At 48.7% G+C, this 18,534-nt stretch overlaps 1 protein-coding gene across 2 annotated transcripts in view; it reads left to right on the forward strand.

The window, feature by feature from the left end:
• DIS3 (DIS3 homolog, exosome endoribonuclease and 3'-5' exoribonuclease) overlaps positions 1–18,534 on the forward strand; it is an 859,785-nt gene that overhangs the window by 512,877 nt on the left and 328,374 nt on the right. For both annotated transcript variants that reach the window (XM_069639429.1, XM_069639430.1), the window contains one exon: positions 8,742–8,828. In XM_069639429.1, the coding sequence (XP_069495530.1) occupies positions 8,742–8,828 (87 nt within the window). The remainder of the gene's footprint in view (positions 1–8,741; positions 8,829–18,534) is intronic.

Here is an 18,534-nt window from a genome sequence, read left to right on the forward strand (position 1 = left end):
CACAGTCCACTAGGGTTCCTGGATCGGCACTCAGGAGCTTGTCCGTCGACCTCGCGCCCGCGGCGCAGCTCGCTCCACCCTCGTTCTCTCCGGTCCCAGGGCCGCGCCAAGGGATCGATTCCTCGCCTCGTATCGAAGGATCTGGTTTAGGAGACCGAGTCGCAGCTCAGCGGATGACTGTTCACGTCCACAATGGTCTCTGCGTAGGAGTGTCTGGGCGGTCCCAAGCCGCGGTTCCTGCGCGATAGGCCGCGGAGCCGCGCGGCGGGCAAGGCGAGCGAGACCACGGGACTCACCCGTCCGTGGGCTTACAATGTCCGATTTCAGCCAGGATTTTCCCCAGTGGAGTCTGGATGTGGCGGGAAGCAGCTCAGCTAGTGTGGGGGTTCGGCGCACTCTGGTTCCGGATAAAAAAGTTAACAAGGATTCATGCCGGAGTGGAGCTCCTCGGCTATGCGGCCATCTTGCCTCACCCGTTTTATATTTAACCCATCTTGTTCTCTTTCTGGTACATCTAGGCTGTAATCTTTTCTTGGTCAAGTGGACATGCATAGCAATACCCCATTACTGTCCTTGGAATGGAGGGTTCTTCTTGGAAGGCAAATGAAGAATACTGCGTCTTGTATGAGTACATCTCCCTCCCACTCCCCAGATATCCTCCACCCAGGTGATCCTCCCTCGCTTCTCCACCCCCAGGGTCAGGATCTAAGAGCGATGGCCTTTCACTGGCCACCTGTGTAGGAAATCCCAAGGCAGTAGAAGTGAGAATATCCTCAGATTTCTCACAGTGCGCTTTCCCCACAACACCTCTTCTCAACAAGATAGTCTGCAAGCTACACCGGGAACAAGTAACACTTATCCTGATAGCTTGTATGTGGGCACAACAAACATGGCTGTAACATCTGCAGATGATGTCCCTGTGTCCTCCTATGAAACTACTGTGTCCAACCAACATGTTGACACAAGATCAAGGGGCAACACTCCTGAGGTCCTAGAATTTGGCCACTTAAATCTAAACCAAAGATGTATGGAAATTCTCAAAAAGGCACGAAAACCAAACACATGACATTGCTATTTTTAACAAATGGAAGCGTTTTGTGTTATGGTGTAAGGCACGTTCTCCAGCATAGGGTCTGGCATGGATTCACATGCTCATGAATATTCCCAGTCAGTCTGGGAATCCTCGGTAGAGAACAAATCAGTATCAGTTTTGTTTCTGATCTGTCTTTCTTAGTAGTATCCAATCACTGGTATATGGGCCATACTGCCCCCAGCCAATGACTGCCCTCTCCCTAAACCCCTCCCCTGGCAGCCATCCTCAGATTTTTGCCTCCCGTTCAAGTATTGGGAGTCCTCGTGCTATAGCTCTCGAGCTTTTACTGCGTTTTGCGATTTTTCAAAGAGTTTAATCTAATTTTTTCGGTCAATCGAGCCTCAAGCTCCACCGTTGCTACTTCTGATCAACGGAGACCCGTTTCGGAATTTTCTACGCCCCTCAAGGGCGAATGTTTTGTCGAGTACGCTTCTTGGAGGATTCCAGAAGACCTTGAGGCCTACCCTGTGGACATGGCCCAGGACAAGGGAAGCTCGATGCCCGGATCCAAGCTGTTCAGTAACTGCCCTGGATGCGGATTGCACAATGTGTTCAAGGACCAGCATTCTAGATGCCTCTACTGCCTTCATGAAGACAAAACGCACGTGGAGAAGGAATGTGTGTTTTGCAAGAACATGTCGGAGCGGACCATGAGGGATCGAATGATCCGCCTCACCAACTGGCTGGAAGGAAAGAGCCCAGCGGTAGGTGAGAAGAATAGGTCCGAACGATCTTCCAAGTCCTTTGAGGGCGCTCCGGCGACAAGGGCCCAACAGAAGGCTAAGCACCGCGAGTTCGTGGGCACCGAGAGTGCTGAACGGTCGGGCTCTTCGGCTGCCAGGCAGGGGGGGACTTTCACCAACGCCATCAACCACGAGCCAACTCTCCCCTTTAGAGAAAGTCAGAGATCCCGGGTAAGCTTCTGGAGAAGCCCCAGTCGGACCCGACGGAAGCAGCCGAGGGAGAGCGAGGCGGTGCCCCTCCCCACAAGGTGAAGGCCTCAAGCACGCCAAAAGTCGTGAAGGCCCTGATTCACCCGGCTATGGCCTCTATCGAGGGAGTTGTGGCGGGCCCGGCGAAGCCTGTGGAGGCTACCCCAATGGAGACGACCTCGGGGCCCAGAGTTTCAATGCCACTGCGGAGGGAATCCTTTTCAGCCCATCGATAAGGCCCCCGTGAAGACCCCGGTGGAAAAAGAGGGGGGGCGGTGGCCATCACAGACACGGATACAGCCTCTGGGGGAAGAGCTGGTTGAAGTTGTGCAAGTCCTCAGCAAGAGGTTTGAGGAGGTCCGGTCCCACGGAAGGAATCCCGGGGAGGCGGACGAAGAGAGCGACGGTGGCGCCGACGAGGCTCCCGTGGAGGACGAGCAACCATGGTGCCCATCGCAGCCAGTACCCGACAACTCAGTGGCCATTTTGTTGGCAATCCAAACCTCATGCACGGAGATAAGGACGAGGTTGCCTCTACCCCCAACGGACGACCCAGCAGAACCGGGCCCGTCGGGAAGCCCTCCAAACAAGAAGTTCATCCCCCCACCCCGCCTTTCCAGCCCTTACGGCCCGCTCAGCCTCCATCTCCTTCCCTGATCCTAGGGAGGACACGGGAACAGATACGGCCACGACGGGGACTGATGACGACGGTGGTGACGACGGGATGGGCCTTCCATCACAACCCCCTCGGGCATGCTCGTCTGACGAAATTGGCTCCTTCCACGCCATGATTTCCAGGGCATCCAAGCTTTTCTAGCTCTGCCCCGAAGAACAGAAGGACGGCTTCCTCTATCAATGGCGCGAGGCCAAGAGAAAGACTGTCCTCGCGGTGCCGTTGCTTGACGACATCTGGGACGAGGGACTTGCTCTCCTGAAGAACCCGTCCACGACGCCTGCCAAGAGGGATCGGTACCAGAAGAAATACCGGGTCCCCGATTCCGCCCCTTTGTGTGCCTCAGGGCGCAGCCGACCCCAGATTCGGTGGTCTCGGTGGCAGCCAAGAAGAAGGTGGCGGGGGCGACGGCTTCAACTTCAACCTCCCCACCTGACAGCGAGGGAAAGAGACTGGACGCCATGGGACGACGAGTCATCTCGTACGCGGCGACGACAATTAAGGCGGCCAACGCCCTAGCGATTGTGGCCCGCTACGACAGGGAGTTGTGGTACATGATCGCCCCCTGCTGGACTTCCTACCGGATGACTAGACGGCGGAGGCCCTGGGGATCCTACAGGAAGGTGAGGTGGCGTCGGACCACGCCAGAACAGTGGCCACGGACATCGCGGACACTGGGTTCCGCCAGTTAGGCAACAGTGTTTGCCTTCGACCGCAGGAATGGCTCAAGGCAACAGATTTCCGCCAGGACGTGCAAACCAGAGTTCTGGACATGCCCTTCGATGGGAACAACCTGTTTGGAAAGACAGTAGATGAGTCACTTCAGGCCATCAAGACCGACACAAAGACGGCTCGGGCCTTGGGAGTTTTGCAGCAACTGCGGCCGTCCTTTCGGAACTCCGGAGGCACGCAAGGTGCCTTCAAAGGATTCGGCGGTGGCTCCTCGACGTACCGCCAGGCAGCCCGTTCATCGTCACAAGAAACCTACAGAGGGCGCGGCAAGTCAGGAGGACCCCGTCGCCAAGGAGGCCAGGGCGGCAAGGCTGTCTCCAAGCAGGACTGAACCGCCCTTAGCGTTGGGCCCCCACATGAGCACCTCAGTGGGAGGTCCGGCCGGCGAAGTTCGTCAGCGTGTGGGAGTCCATCTCCACCGACAGTTGGGTGCTGGATTCCCTGGCCCAAGGGCACACTCTTGAATTTCTAAGGAAGTGCCCCCGAATTCCTCCTGTGGTCAGGAAGGAAAATCACATTCCACAACTGCTGTTAGAAATAAGGGCGATGCTCAAGAAAGGGGCCATCGAGACCGTCCCGAAGAGGCTCCAGGGCTCTGGAGTATACTCACGATACTTCCTCATCAGAAAGAAGACAGGCGGTTGGCGCCCCATCCTGGACCTGCATCGGTTAAACAAATACATCAAGGCCCAGAAGTTCTGGATGGTCACCCTCGAGCATGTGCTGGGACAGCTGGAGGCAGGCGACTTCCTATCGTCGCTGGACTTGGAGGATGCGTACTTCCACATCCCCATTCTAAAAGGACACCAAAAGTTTCTTAGATTCGTAGTCCAAGGACAGCACTACCAATTCAAGGCCCTGCCATTCGGATTGAAGTCGGTGCCCAGGGTATTTACCAAGTGCCTAGCACCAGTAGCTGCTCCTGCAAGGGATCCACGTTTACCCCTACATGGACGATTGGCTCATCCGAGCAAGGACAAGGGAGCTCGCCGTCGAGCACACAGCGAAGACCGTCCAGCTGCTCACGGACCTGTTCTCCATCAACTCCCCCAAATCCCACCTGGTTCCGTCGCAGGTCACACTGTTTCTGGGAGCCAAGCTCGTTATAGTGGCACGATTGGCTTCCCCGTCGGAGTAAAGGACGAAGGCCATCCTGGGCAAGGTGCAGCGCCTGCTGGCCATGGACGTGGCCAGGGTGAGGTCCATCAAGTCACTTCTCGCATGATGTCCTCTTGCATCTACCTGGTGCACCTATGCAGACTGCGGGTGTGTCCTCTACAGGAGTTCCTCGACGCCCGTTGGATGCAATCAGCGGGCAGCTTCGAAGACAAGATCCCGCTCAACGAGGTCTTCCGCCAAGTGATTTGGTGGTGGGGCACCCACGCACATCTTGCGGCGGGCACGGACTTTCAGACCCCAGCACACCAGGAGACGGTGACGACGGATGCCTCCCTGGAGGGTTGGGGAGCGCACACCGGAGATCTTCACGCGAGAGGCCTTTGGCTCCCGGAGGAGAGCTCACTCCACATCAACATCCTGGAGCTCCGAGCAGTTTTCTGGGCTCTCAGGTCATTTCTCCCGTCCCTCAAGGGCAAGGTGGTAAGGATCTTCACCGACAACACCACTACGATGTTCTACATCCGGAAGCAGGGAGGAACCAGGTCCCCGGCCCTATCCAAGGAGGCCCAGGATCTGTGGCACTGGGCCGTTGCCCAGTGGATGTTTCTGGTGCCCTTCCACCTAGCAGGAATAAAGAACACCATCGCTGACTCGCTGAGCACGTAGCTGCCCTCATGCCACGAGTGGGAACTGCGTCAGGACCAAGTGGATCGGCTTTTCTGACGATGGGGCAAATCCCAGATCGACCCTTTCGCGACGGCGGCGAACTCCAAGTGCCAGAGTTTCGGCAGCAGGTTTCCCCAGCCGAGGAGCATGGCCGATGCTTTCTCGTTTCCCTGGGACGGCCTGTTCCTGTATGTGTTCCCTCCGTTGCCGTTGCTACTGCAACTCGTCAACCAACTCAAGAGGTCCCAGTGCAGGATGATCCTCATCGCACCGGTGTGGCCGAGACGGATCTGGTTCCTGGACCTTTTGGACTTGTCAGCGTCCCCCCCAGTCAAGCTATCGACAGACGCAGATCTTCTCTCCAGAGAAGGAAGCGCCATCCTCCATCACGACCCGGGGTCGCTGAACTTGCAGGTCTGGCTCCTGCGGCACTAGAGTTTGGAGGGTATGATATCCCGGCGGACCGCAAGGAGGTGCTTGCAAAGACCAGGGCGTCCTCAACTCTCAAGTGCTATGGACACAAATGGAAGAGGTTCTCTGTCTGGTGCCGTGCACAGAAGATTAACCCTCTACGAATTACGGCCACTCAAGTGCTGCCGTACCTGCTGTCACTGGCCAAGGCGGGGCTGGCTCATGCATCCATCAAAATACATCTGGCGGCGATCTCCCGCTACACCAGAACTACGGGACGATCATCTCTGTGATCTCATCACCTGGTGAAGGAGTTTATGAAGGGACTGTTCCGTTCATTCCCGCAGGTGAAGGCTCCGGCCCCGGAGCTCAACGTGGTGCTGACCAGGCTCATGGGTGCGCCTTTCGAGCCCCTGCATTCGGCACCGTTGAAGTTCCTGTCGTGGAAAACTGCATTTCTTGTGGCCATCACCTCCACACGACGATTGGGAGAGATCCAGGCCGTATCCTGCAAGCCTCCATACTTGACTTTTCATGAGATGAGGGTGGTGCTGAGGATGCACCCCTCCTTCATGCCCAAGGTCCCATCAGACTTCCATCTCAATGAGCACTTGGTGTTACCAGTTTTCTTCCCGTCTCCTTCGTCGCCGGCCGAGAGGACTTGGCACTCGCTGGATGTAGCTAGAGCGCTGAAGTTCTACGTGGACCGCACGAAGAGTTTTCGGAAGACATCACAACTGTTTGTGAACTTTGGACCTGTGAACCAAGGGAAGGCCCTCTCGAAGGCTTCCATTTCCAGATGGCTCTCCGGCTGCATCATGCACTGTCACCGGTTGGCAAACTGACCGTTGCCCGGCCGTCTGAGAGCCCATTCAACCAGAGCGATTGCTGCTACCACGGCGTTCTTGTCTGGTGTACCCCTGCTGGACATCTGCAGGGCTGCTGCGTGGAGGTCGATGCACACCTTCACGAGATGCTACTGTGTCGACTGGGATTCCAGGGAGGAGTGCAGGGTTGGCTAAGCAGTGCTTCGCAACCTGTTCGTCTGAAGGTGGGCCTATTGAGGAGGTAAGAGTTGCTTACTGTTGAGTATATGTAATGCTTAATGTTGAGCCTTGCCACCTCCCATGGTTGTGCACGTGTGTACTGCTATGTATTCTTATATTCATGAGCATGTGAATCCATGCCAGACCCCATGCTGGAGAAGGAACAAGTTACTTACCTGTAACTGTTGTTCTCCAGCATGGGTCTGGCATGGATTCACATGCAAACCCTCCCTCCTACCCCTCTGCGGCTCTTCACTTGGTCATACTGCCATTTTTCGTGCTACCAAATCTGAGGATGGCTGCCAGGGTAGGGGCTTAGGGAGAGGGCAGTCATTGTCTGGGGCAGTATGACCCAGAGACGAGTGATTGGTTACTACTAAGAAAGACAGATCAGAAACGAAACTGATACTGATATTTTCTTTACCGAGGATTCCTAACCTGACGACGGGGAATATTCATGAGCATGTGAATCCATGCCAGACCCATGCTAGAGAACAACAGTTACAGGTAAGTAACTAGTTCCTTCACTCAATCCAAATGAATGATCTCCGTCACATATAGTTCACTATCTGCTATATCTGTTAGACTCAGGCTTAGCCTTTAACTCACAAAGTACACCTGGCTGCTCTCTCATCATACACCACTTCACTAAGCAAAGATTTGTGGTGGAAATTGCCAGTGGTTAAAGCTTTCATTTAAGGTGTGAAGAAATTATACCCTCCAATTTCTAAGTCTGCTCTCGGCTGGGACCTAAATATTGTACTTAAAAGGCTCATGGGTGCCCCCATCGAGCCTATACACAAAGCTAGTCTTCAATACCTCATATAGAAGACAGCTTTTCTTATAGCTATTACATCTATCAGAAGGGTCAGTGAACTGCAAGCCCTATCAGTACAGGTCGCCTTTATTGGTTTCCACAAAGACAAGGTATTATTACGCACTTACCCTTGATTTTCACCTAAAATCATAGAGCTTCCTGTGTTTTACCAACACCCCACAAAGTCATCAGAAAGAAGCCTTTGTTCACTGGATGTACGAAGGACTGACATGTACTACCTACAAAAGACTAAAACATTGAGAAAAATAGACTTTATTTTGTATCCATAGCCACAGGAAGAGAAGGTGATCCGATCTCTAAATCAGCAATTTCAAAATGAATTGTCAACTGCATCCAACTTTGCTCTTCTCTTGCTAAGAGAACATTGCCATTCGAGCCTAGGGCACACTCAACTAGAGGCACAAGGACAATTGGAGTTCAGTGCACAATTTCACCCAACATTTCTGTCTAAACGCACCTTTCCAAGGGTGATAAACAGGTGGGACAAGCAGTGTTAAAACATCTATTTGCAGCGCTACCGTCAAATAACCCACCTCCTTCTCGGAGTACTGCTTGCTAATTCATGCAAAGCAGGTGATTCTAAGCAGATCCAAAAGCCTCAGAAGGCATACATTACTTATCATAATCGTATTTCTGATGCTTGTATTTGCTTAAATTCACATGCGTCCACTCTTGGAGTTGAATGTTCTTGGGAAAACACCTCACCATCTCTACCTACACTCAGTGCTTACACTTTACACTCCCTCTTGTCAGAAACAAATAATCTGAGTGCCCTCGATCCGTGAGGGATCATGGGTACAGTCAATGTCGCACTGGGGATAGAATTACAAACATGCCCAATTGACCTCCCTTTTTTGAACTTCGAAAACCTAATGTGCAATGCTCCACAGCTACCACTAGATGTCGGCCTATGCAAAGCATGTGAATCTAAGCAGATACAAAATTTGTGTGTGTGTGTGTGTGTTTTTGATATTAAGTTTATTTTATTACCATCCCCTCAAGAGGGAGAAGCCTGACTACCCGCTATGTTACCAATTGAGATCATTTTGTTGTAATTTAGGCAATGATGTGATGTTTGAAGTATGTTTTACTGCTGCACAAACATGAATCCTGTGAAATGGCAATAATAACACACCTTTATAAATATCTTTAAGGTTCACAGGTAGAGACTCCAAATTTCTTCAGTTGTATATGGATTTTCCTTTTAACACCATGTTTTCTTATTTTTCAGAGCATTGACACTGTCGTCTCCTGAAGTACGCTTCCACATTGACAGTGAAACCCATGACCCTATAGACCTTCAGACAAAGGAGTTGAAGTAAGTTAAATTGTACATGTTTTGTGGTTTGCAGTCATGAAATTAGCTAAATGTTGACATATATTTTTAATGCCATTATTTTAATAAAGGCTATTCTGTTTTTGAAGAATATAGTTAATAGCAAAATATGTTTGTGCTGTGAACAGTGAGGTATTAGTCATCAAAATGTCAATGGTGTTGCAAAGCTGATTGTTTTGCTTGTCTTCAATGACTGTTAAAATACAATTTCTTCTCACTCCCCTAGCAACTGAATCTCTTGCATATAGTACACAGAACCTCCAGTGAACACTCAGAACGTTTTATATAGTGCTTCATGCTGAATCCCTGTTGGTTCTTAGCTATTTCATTATAGATAAATCATCAATTTTATTACCCAATGAAATGCTACTCAATTTATCAGTCCATGAAGACGATGGGCTGAATCGGTCTGTGTTTAAATCTGTGACTGTGGATACACAAAGATCTTTGAAACCAGCATACCACCTACTGAAGTATCTTAGCATCTAGTTTAAGTAACTGGTGTCACAAATGGCAAAATAAATCACTTAAAATTGCTGTGGCAGTTCAAGCGTGTTTATTGAAATATCAATGGGCCATACAGCCGTCTCTCCCTGTCTCGTCTAAAAACACCTGCTCCTTTACCCAGATGTCCGAAGCCCCAGGCTAGCATATAGTGATTGTTTCTCCCTTTGTATGCTAAGTGCTAGATGAACTTAAGATCTTGGCCTTATCTCACTACACTCTTTCAGGGATTTCCTAACCTTAGTTAGAGCTCAAAGGAGAGATGGAATTTGTGCCTTGCAGACTGTCTGGGTCCTGCAGGCATGGGCATAATTTTAGGGGGGGGACAGAGGTGTTTGTCCCGCCCCCCCCCCCCAAATTCATGGCACGGCATTTTGTCCCCATTCATTTGGCTGGGGCACCTTTTCTTCAGATGTCATGTCCCCCCTAACCTTCTCAGCAAAGTTACTCCACTGCCTGCGGGGAAGATACTCGAGGAAGGTAAAGGTGGTGCACAAGGTTGGGGGGATGTTTTGCTTATTGGAAGTAGGCAAAACATTATTTGTGTGTGTTTTCACAAGCTAACTGTTTGCTTAACAGGTGTCATCAGGAGACTGGAATTGCCCATTTCCAAGATGGTGGAAACGTCCCTGGATTCTGATTGGTTAAAGGCATAGGAAAGGCAGCTTCGAATTTTCAGTGGAATTCTAAACTGCCTTTCATTCAAGACCCGATCAGAACAGGTCACAGCCAACATGAGCTCCTGACTAAAACTGTGAATAAGCTGAATTTTCAAGTAGAAACTAAAGAAGTAGTTTAATCTCTAAGAACCATTAAGCTAAGTGAATTTTGAGTAATAGTTTTCAATAAGCAAACTCAGTCTTAGGGTTTATTAAGCCTTGAAGAAAAGATGTAAATAGTTGGCCACTGTAAATATTCAAAGTGTATTTAAACTTGTGCATGAGTAAAAAGACTTTTTGGGCAGCAGGTAACTCGGACGATAACGAGCGCAGTTGCCAGTTACCTGTTAAGATTGTCACGCTACAGGATTATGCGAGCGGTGAAGCCAAGGAGCTTAGAGGAAAGCACCTCTTTGCGCGCAGAGACGTTGCGCTACAGTTCCTTTGCAATGCGATTAACAAACTAACCAGAGTACGGTTGTGCAGTGAATAGTTGCGGTGACAGAGTGTATAGAACTCCTGAAATAAGCAAAAGCACCGCAGTGCAGTGCATTGTTACTTAAACAAATAAAAGTAACAAGCGGAATGAACAAGAGCACGTCGGCGCAGTGATTCGTTCAGTGGCAAAGCAAAGACAAGCACAGCAGCGTGGTGCACGGAATAGAAAACCAATTTCAAAAGAGAAGGCCAGGCATGGCGGTGCAGAGAGATAAAAGCATCAAAGGTCAATAGGGACCAAAGAGAGCTAGAGCCTCAAGCAACTGCAGGCCAATAGAATAAAGGTAGACAATGTAAAGGTAGAGCAATAAACAGAGGGAACTTTTTCCTTAAAGGAAGAGTAAGTCATAAGAATTAACACTGAGAAAAGACTAGGATTGCAAACAGGTCAAGAGAACTTAAATGGAATACGCCTTGGTGTAAAGCGCTCTATAAATAAATAAATCAATCAATCAATACCAAAATAAAACAGAATAGAGCGGGTTAAACAAGTTTGAAGCAGTATAAAAGAATTGAGAAGTTCCAACTAGTCACAGAAAAACGAAGAGAGTTAAAGCTCAAGTGAGACATCCAAAGAATTCCCCTTGTAGAATCCTTCTGAGGAGTGTATTAGCTAGAACAGGACTACGGCCAGCACTGAGAAGATTAGTAAGAGGATTCAGAGGAGCCTTTGAGCTCTTAGGTAATTGGTTAGGAAAATGTTCAAGAGGTGAGGGGGGAAAGGGTAGTAGGTAAGAAGCTAATAAAGCCCAGATTTGGTTTCTAGGTCCACGCGTTTCAACTGGAGAACTGAGGGAGAGCGTCCCAAGCAGTGTCTTGTCATTTTTTTAAAATTTGTTATCCACCTCCACTTCTTCTCCTCTCCCCCCCCCCCCCCCCCCGGGGTTGTCGGTGTTCGGCAAAGTTTGTATGCAGTACCCTTTGGGTGCACTACACACAACTCTGACTACAGGTATAGGAAAGCCAACCTTTGGTATAAGCTTGTACTACAAAGTTTTGATAGCGTGTTGAGCAGCCAGGCTTATCTCAAGAGGGGTCAATGTGAGCTGTAGGGGAGTTAGAGATTCACAGTGACAAGCATTCAAATAAACTTACACTCAAGGTTTCTTGAATAAACAATTATTAATTTATTCATCAGTCAATTAGAATACGCCTTCTTCAGAAGGGAGCAATATAATAGTAACACACAAATACACTTCAATACTGTACACTTAGTTTTTAAATCAGTAAAGACCCTTTTGAGATGGCCCACAGACACAACCTACACCCTCAGGTGATTTCAATAGCTAGGCTGCTGGGGACATTGATATCTTTCTGTTAAATTTAGAATACTCCTAGGAATTGGACAAAGGAAAAGGCTATTAGAACAACAAGAGACCACACATTTTCTTAAGCAGGCAAATACTTTTGGGTTCCCCAAGAAGAGTCATTCAGTACAATAGGCTAAGCCAAAGTCAATGGGCAAAAGTCTTAAATAGGATGCAGGACTTCTGGTAGGTAAGTAGAAAAGTCTTTGCACAATGTTTTAGAAGTCTTTGAAGAAAAGAAGAATCGCATGTAGGGCCACAAGCTGATTAGACATGTGAGTAGTAGAAGATGCAAGCAACTCTACAGTAAGAGGTAAGTTACTTCAGACTTTTTACAGTACCTTTATATTGAAGAAAAAGTGCAGCAGATGACTTCTGTTCCTGTGCAGCTCTGCAGATCTCACTGTTCCTGGGCCTCAGTCATGGGGGCAAGAGGGAGGACTTCTGGAGACTACTGCACTGCAATGGGACGGTCACCACTTGCAACCAGCAATCTTCAAATCAGTGGCTGTTCAGTGTTTCAGCTCCTTGCGCCTACCGCAAATAGCAACACCGGGGATCCTGGCTGTCAAGATAGACTTTGCACTCTGTAGAGGGGGCTCAGGCTTGGTCAGTCCTGCTTCCTGGGAGTCCGGAGGATCTTCCTGGAGCTCTTGGCCAGCTTAAAAGCAACACACACAATCTGGTGTTCCTCTCCCTGGCTATACGGTTTCCAGCAGCAACTCTGTGGAAATTCAACCAGCTCCGAGATGGATGTCCAGTTGGCTTACTTTGGAGTTGATTGGTCCCACCAACTGAAGGGGAGAAGTCGTCCTTGCAGGGGCTTCTTTGTCAATACGAATTTGGAGTTTCAGCACAGCAGCAGGGCTTCACTGGGCAACCAATGGTCCCGGAGTTGCAGTAGGCGTTCTCTCCAAGCTCTTATTCGGTTCTTTCGTCCAGTGGTCGACTCTGCCTTCCAAGCCAAAAGCTTCACCTATTATCCAGTTCTCTCCCATTCATTCCAGCCTAGCTGTCAGTCACCAAGCAGGGTGGCTGTCCTTGCCGCACAGTCAGCCGGCCAATCACCACAGAGTGCATTTGGGTCTCCTAGGAGACGAAGCACAGGGAATTTCAGGCACCTCCCTCACTTCCTGCCTACCCCAGACAACCTGGAGCCAGAGGCAAAGTGAACAATGGGACCAAACCTGGTTTGGCACGCAGAGTAAATCTCAAGAAGGACCTTTTCACAAAGAAATGGTGAAAAAAGAAGACCTGCGCCATTTTGACAAAAATGGCACCCTTGGGTGCTTTACTGCAGCTGCAAATGCAGCCCGAGGTAAATGCACACCACGGTAGTTAAAAAAAAACCACTGCCACCAACCATTCAGTGAGAAAAGGGTAACACGAAAAATGTTGCATGAGAAGCTAGACAAAGGGGATACTAGGTAACCCCACCAGCACCCTATTATGAGATAGTGTGTGCTGGGTCTAGAAAGCTATAAATGTAAGTAGTCAGTTTCACTTTACTGCTCTGGGAAACAGTAGCTTATCCCAGAGAAGGTATTTAAACCTTTGGGAAATCTGAAAGACTTCCCTGTGCCACTGCACTGAAGGTGCTGTGTGACACAATAGAAAAGATGATTCCCGACGGAGTTTGTCAGACTTCACAACCAAACGAAACAGTGTTCAAAATCACATTAAAATACACAAGAGTGGGGAAAAAGGGGCTCACTCTCCAGGTTAAAAAAAATCAAGACCTCAAAATCCAGCCAAGTTGCTGAAAGTCTCTAATGTGGAGGGAATTAGCAAATTTCTGAGCATTCTCCCTAACAGTTGGCTCAGCAGTAGTCACTAAAACTCTTGGAGTCCACAACTTCCTAGGCGTTAGTGGGGTTCTTCTTCAGCCTCTCTGGGATCAGAAGCTGGGACCTGACGCAGACTGCTTGATTCCGTCTTTTTCGTTCACTCTTGTTTTCCTCTACCAAAAGTCTTTTCTCGTCTCCTCCCTTCTACTCCTCTTATCTTCTCCCTTCAGTTCCTGTCCCTTTTGAAGTCTCTTTCTCTCTCCCTTTAATGTTGCTGCATACTCTCTTAAGTTACTTCTTTCCCCTACACCACCACTACTCCCTCCTCCCGCTAACTACCACTCCTCCCCTGACACAACTGTTTGGAAAGATTTTCTTTTTGCAACTTCCCCTCCATAGTTTTCTATGGAACCCCATTCTTTATGCTTCGTTGTTGATCCTGTCTTGACTTTTTCAAAGGAAGTAAAGCCATCAGGTTCAATTCCCTTGCCTCTGGCTTATTTGTTATGGAAAAACGGACTAGTCCTTCATACTATTAGTACTGGATAACTTCTTTTTCCTTTTGAATTCTTACATTTTTACGATGCAGACAGCACCTTACAGTCGCTGCAAATAGGATACATTTATATCGCCCTCGCTTTTTACACATTGGATTTTTGGCTACTTTTATCTCATCTTAAATGAACTTATAAAGCGCATGTCCACCCTTGGGCATCTTGGTGCTAAGCAAGGTACTTTCAACAGCTCAGACCCTCTATGATGATTTAGACAAAAAGAAATGTCTTCAGTAGCTAGTGGAAAGATAGACAATCAGCTATTGCCCGAAGACGGACTGGAAGGGAATTCCAGCCCCTAGCTGCAGCAATGGAAAACACACGGCCACCTACTAGTTCGAGTCATACCCGTGGAATAGAAATGGTACATCACTCGAGAGAACAGAGTGTAACTTGCACTGCAGGTACTCTGTATCCCGGCCATGAAAGGCCCAGTGCACAATGCACATAGATTTGAACTGCACCCTCTGGGCGACAGGGAGCCAATGAAGCTGCCGAAGCACTGGGGCGATAAGGGGTATGTACCATCAACCTAGCTGCCGCATTCTGCAGTACTTGGAGGTGGCGGATCAGATATAATGGCTGAGCTAGATAAAGTTACAGTAGTCTAATACACTTGGCACCCGTGCCGCCACCACTGGTGCATGAAACTGTGAGGGGAGAAACCCCAGAACCCTACGCAGAACTCTCAGCTTGTATTACCCGAACTGATACACTGAGGCCACCTTGGCCTTCAAGGAAAGCAAGGAGGAGATTTTTACCCCCGGATCTTTCGCAACGGAAACTGGCTGAGGGCAAGGGCCAAGAGAAGAAGGCCAAAAGGCAGATGTCCAGAGAGAAGAAACGGAGGGGGCTGGGGGAGGGCAACCACCTGTCCGGTCATGTTTCTTGATCCGCAGGAGCTGCTGAGCCCCACAGTCCCCCTGGATGTGTAGTCTTCCACTGAATGGAACATGGAAAGTCTCAACATGCCCGAGGGAAAGGGGAAAGTGGATAAAATAAAACTGAACACAGGTCACTCCCACTCCAATCATCCGAGCTCCACCTGCAGAGGATAGAAAGCAAAAGGTTATTCCTCTTAAATACTGACCTTTTCCCTAAGATTACCCAAAGTTATATTACTGCTATACCTGTATTGTCGTCCTGGAACTCTGGAAGACAGAGGGAATTCTATTTTCCAATCAACTCTTTTGTATTGACTTGTAGCTTCTTTGAGTTTAGTTGTTTAGATTATTTTATATTAGATGCTTGTCTCTCTGTACTATGGACATTCTCCCTCTAAACTGAAGCTGCAGTGTTAAATTGAATTGTGAAGTCTCCATCTTCTGTGAAAGTTAATTGCTTAAACTTAATTCCTTTAATTTCTCCAGCTCTGAGTATGAGTTTATGAGAAAATGAAAGTTTCCTTTTTAAGATACTAGATGAATTATGAACACCCAGTTCTTCGTAGGGAAACTAAAATGAAAGGAAGCTGCTTTATGTCAAAACTAGCAAACGTGTGTCAGTAACGCTTCTCCTCGCGCATGCGCGCAACGACCCGAAGCACTACAACTCAAGATCATTGCGCGAGCGCAAATTGACTACTGCAACAGACACTTTCTTCCGATCAGCGCGTATTTACTGAAATCTGACGCTAGCTCGCAGGCGCAGAAGAAATCTTGAAGTCGCACTAAATTCCTCAAGTAATCAACATTTATCTCTATGCTCTGAACATGCGCGGGAGACTAGCGTCTGACTCCCTAAAAGCTAATGAGCTCCGAGCGCGCACTTGGGAATTCCGATCTCCTCAGAACGAGAAGATCAAGTAGCGTTTCACTCGATGCCCTAAGTACTTCACACAGGATGCGAGTGAAACTCCGTTGAGACTCAACTTTGTGCACATGAGAATTAATGCTGAATTTTCAAAATGAAGCGCACAACTTGTATTGAACTTGTAAGTTCCTTTCAGCCTAAATACCTAAAAACAGTCTTAACAACAACAATGTTATAATTTGATTAAAGTTTCAAAGCTCCAGATTTCTGAATCGGTTTTCAGTCTCAAATTAGTCTTTTTTTTTTTTAGAAGAGTAGAGCGCCGCGACCCCCCCCCTCCCCCCCAGCCCCCTCCCCCTAGTTCCTCTGCATGTCTTGTCTAACGTAGAATCTTGATTCTTCTGCTCTCTCACCAACCTGGAAAACTTATTGGGACTGAATTTGGGGCCTAAATCAGGGAGATTAAACTAAACGGGACCTTACTATAAAATGGAGGACAATGAAAGGCAGTTTAGAATTCTCCTACAGCCTCCAAGCTCCTCCTACCACCAATCACCTTGCAGCTTGTATCTGACCAAGACCCAGTTTCCTGACCACCATGATGGCTTGGGGAATCGTCCTGAGAACAATAGGAGTTAAGGTAATAAAAGACTAAATTAAACAGTAAATACTAAAGTGTTTGAATTACTGATTTATATCAAAATAAACTATTGTAAATGCCTAAAAATACCAAGGAAGACAACCCACCAAACAGTGAAACCTAACACCACCGTGATCTCGTTCTTGTCCCCATTTAACTTCAGCCAATTGTGGCCCATCCAACAATCCACGTCCTCCAAGCAACTATGCAGCTGATATGCCAGATCAGGATGAGAGAGATTAAGCAGCAGAATAATCTGGGCGTCATCAGCATAAGAGTAGCATCGGAGGCCATGAACGTGGATGAGCCTAACCAAAGGCTGGATGTAAACATTAAATAGCGTAGGGAAAAAGGCTGATCCCTGGGGCACCCCACAAGACGGAGGAACAGATACCGAATGAAAAGATAAGAGAAAAAGAGGTTGTGCCGATCAGCAAGAAATGCAGAGAACCAGGATAGAACCTGTCCAGTAATCCCAGCCCCCACGAGCGAGCAGGATGGGGGTGGCCTACAGTATCAAAGGCCACTGAAAGCGCTAATAGAACCAGGGGCCCACTCCCTTTTGATCCGAGAGACGTGCTAGGTCATCCACCACCGAGACCTGCACGCTCTTTGCGCCCCGACCGGAAACCAGACTGGAAAGGATAAAAAAAAATGGAAGATTCCAGAAAAGAGCTCAGAAGGGGGAGACCAAAGACTCCAGAAGCTTCCTAAAGAAAGGGAGCAATGAAATAGGACGCAAATTAGCAGGACAGGGAGGATCCAAGGAAGGTTTTTTCAAGAGAGGAATCACCAGTGCACGTTTTGGTGTGAAGGAATAGACCCCGACTGGTAAGAGTGGTTAATGGCTTGGGTCACCCAGGGGCCAATAGTCGCATTATATCCTTACACACCATCAATCGAATAGGATAATGATGATAATGATAAGGATGTGTTATTTATATAGCACCTTAATCCAAAGCGCTTTACAGAGCACATATTTACATGCAATATCACCCAACCAAAATTGGTACTCATTTATCGACCTCTGAAGGATGAAAGGCTGAGTTGGCCTTGCCGGGATTCAAACCTGCAACATGCAGATCAGGCTCAAATCGCAGCATCTAAGGCTGGTGAAGATTTAAGCATGGATTTGGCATTTACAATGTAGCTACGGAGGGGGACCCCCCAGGGCCTGGAACTGTGAGTGCGATCAGATTACGAATATTTGCAATTTTCTCTGTGAAAAAACTCAAGAGAGTCACAGAGAAACTGTGTGCTATGAGAAACCTGAGAGTGTTTTCACTCCTAGACCCCTTGGTTCATCTGCACAGGTGGCCAGGGAAAGGCCATCACTATTGGATCCTGACTCCGGGGGAGGAGAAGCGAGGGAGGATCACCTGGGTGGAGGGTCCTTTGGAACTGGGAGCAGGGTGCCCTTGTGCAAGACATGGTATCCCCCTTTTCATAATGACAATCAACCCAACTCTTCCCCAACTTTTATGGGCTGTTATAAGCCACCTCCCCTCATTTCTCCACAATTGACACTTGACAGTACTGGGACGAAGCAGAGGCAACTAAGAGCAATGAAGACTATGCGTTTCTACCACTCTAGCATTGGGACAACGAAGATGCCTGCTAAAAGTAGTAAAGGTCAGGCATCTCCCTTTAATTGTCGTCAGGCAAGACCGATTGGTCATCCACACCTGCAGCCTGTCAAGGGGCTGCAGGTCTAAAAAGGGAGCCCTGCCCAGCGGCAGAGGGGTGTGACAGGAGAAGGACAAGGAGGCCGGTGCATGCAGCAGAGTGTCACACCCCTGGAGTATCTCACAACTCATTCCTAGCCACGGAAGCCAAACCCAGTTCACCCCTCCCATCTTGGTTGGCACGGGCTCCTGAATTTCAGTATCCACAGGTAACCTTGAGGCAGCCAATGGGGAGAAGAGGGTTCGGGTTCTTGAATTGTATAGGTATGGGGGATAACAGGAAAAATCATGCCCAGTGTAAC

This window comes from Ambystoma mexicanum, chromosome 7q, assembly GCF_040938575.1.
Source record: "Ambystoma mexicanum isolate Mex_15411 chromosome 7q, UKY_AmexF1_1, whole genome shotgun sequence".
NCBI lineage: Eukaryota > Metazoa > Chordata > Amphibia > Caudata > Ambystomatidae > Ambystoma > Ambystoma mexicanum.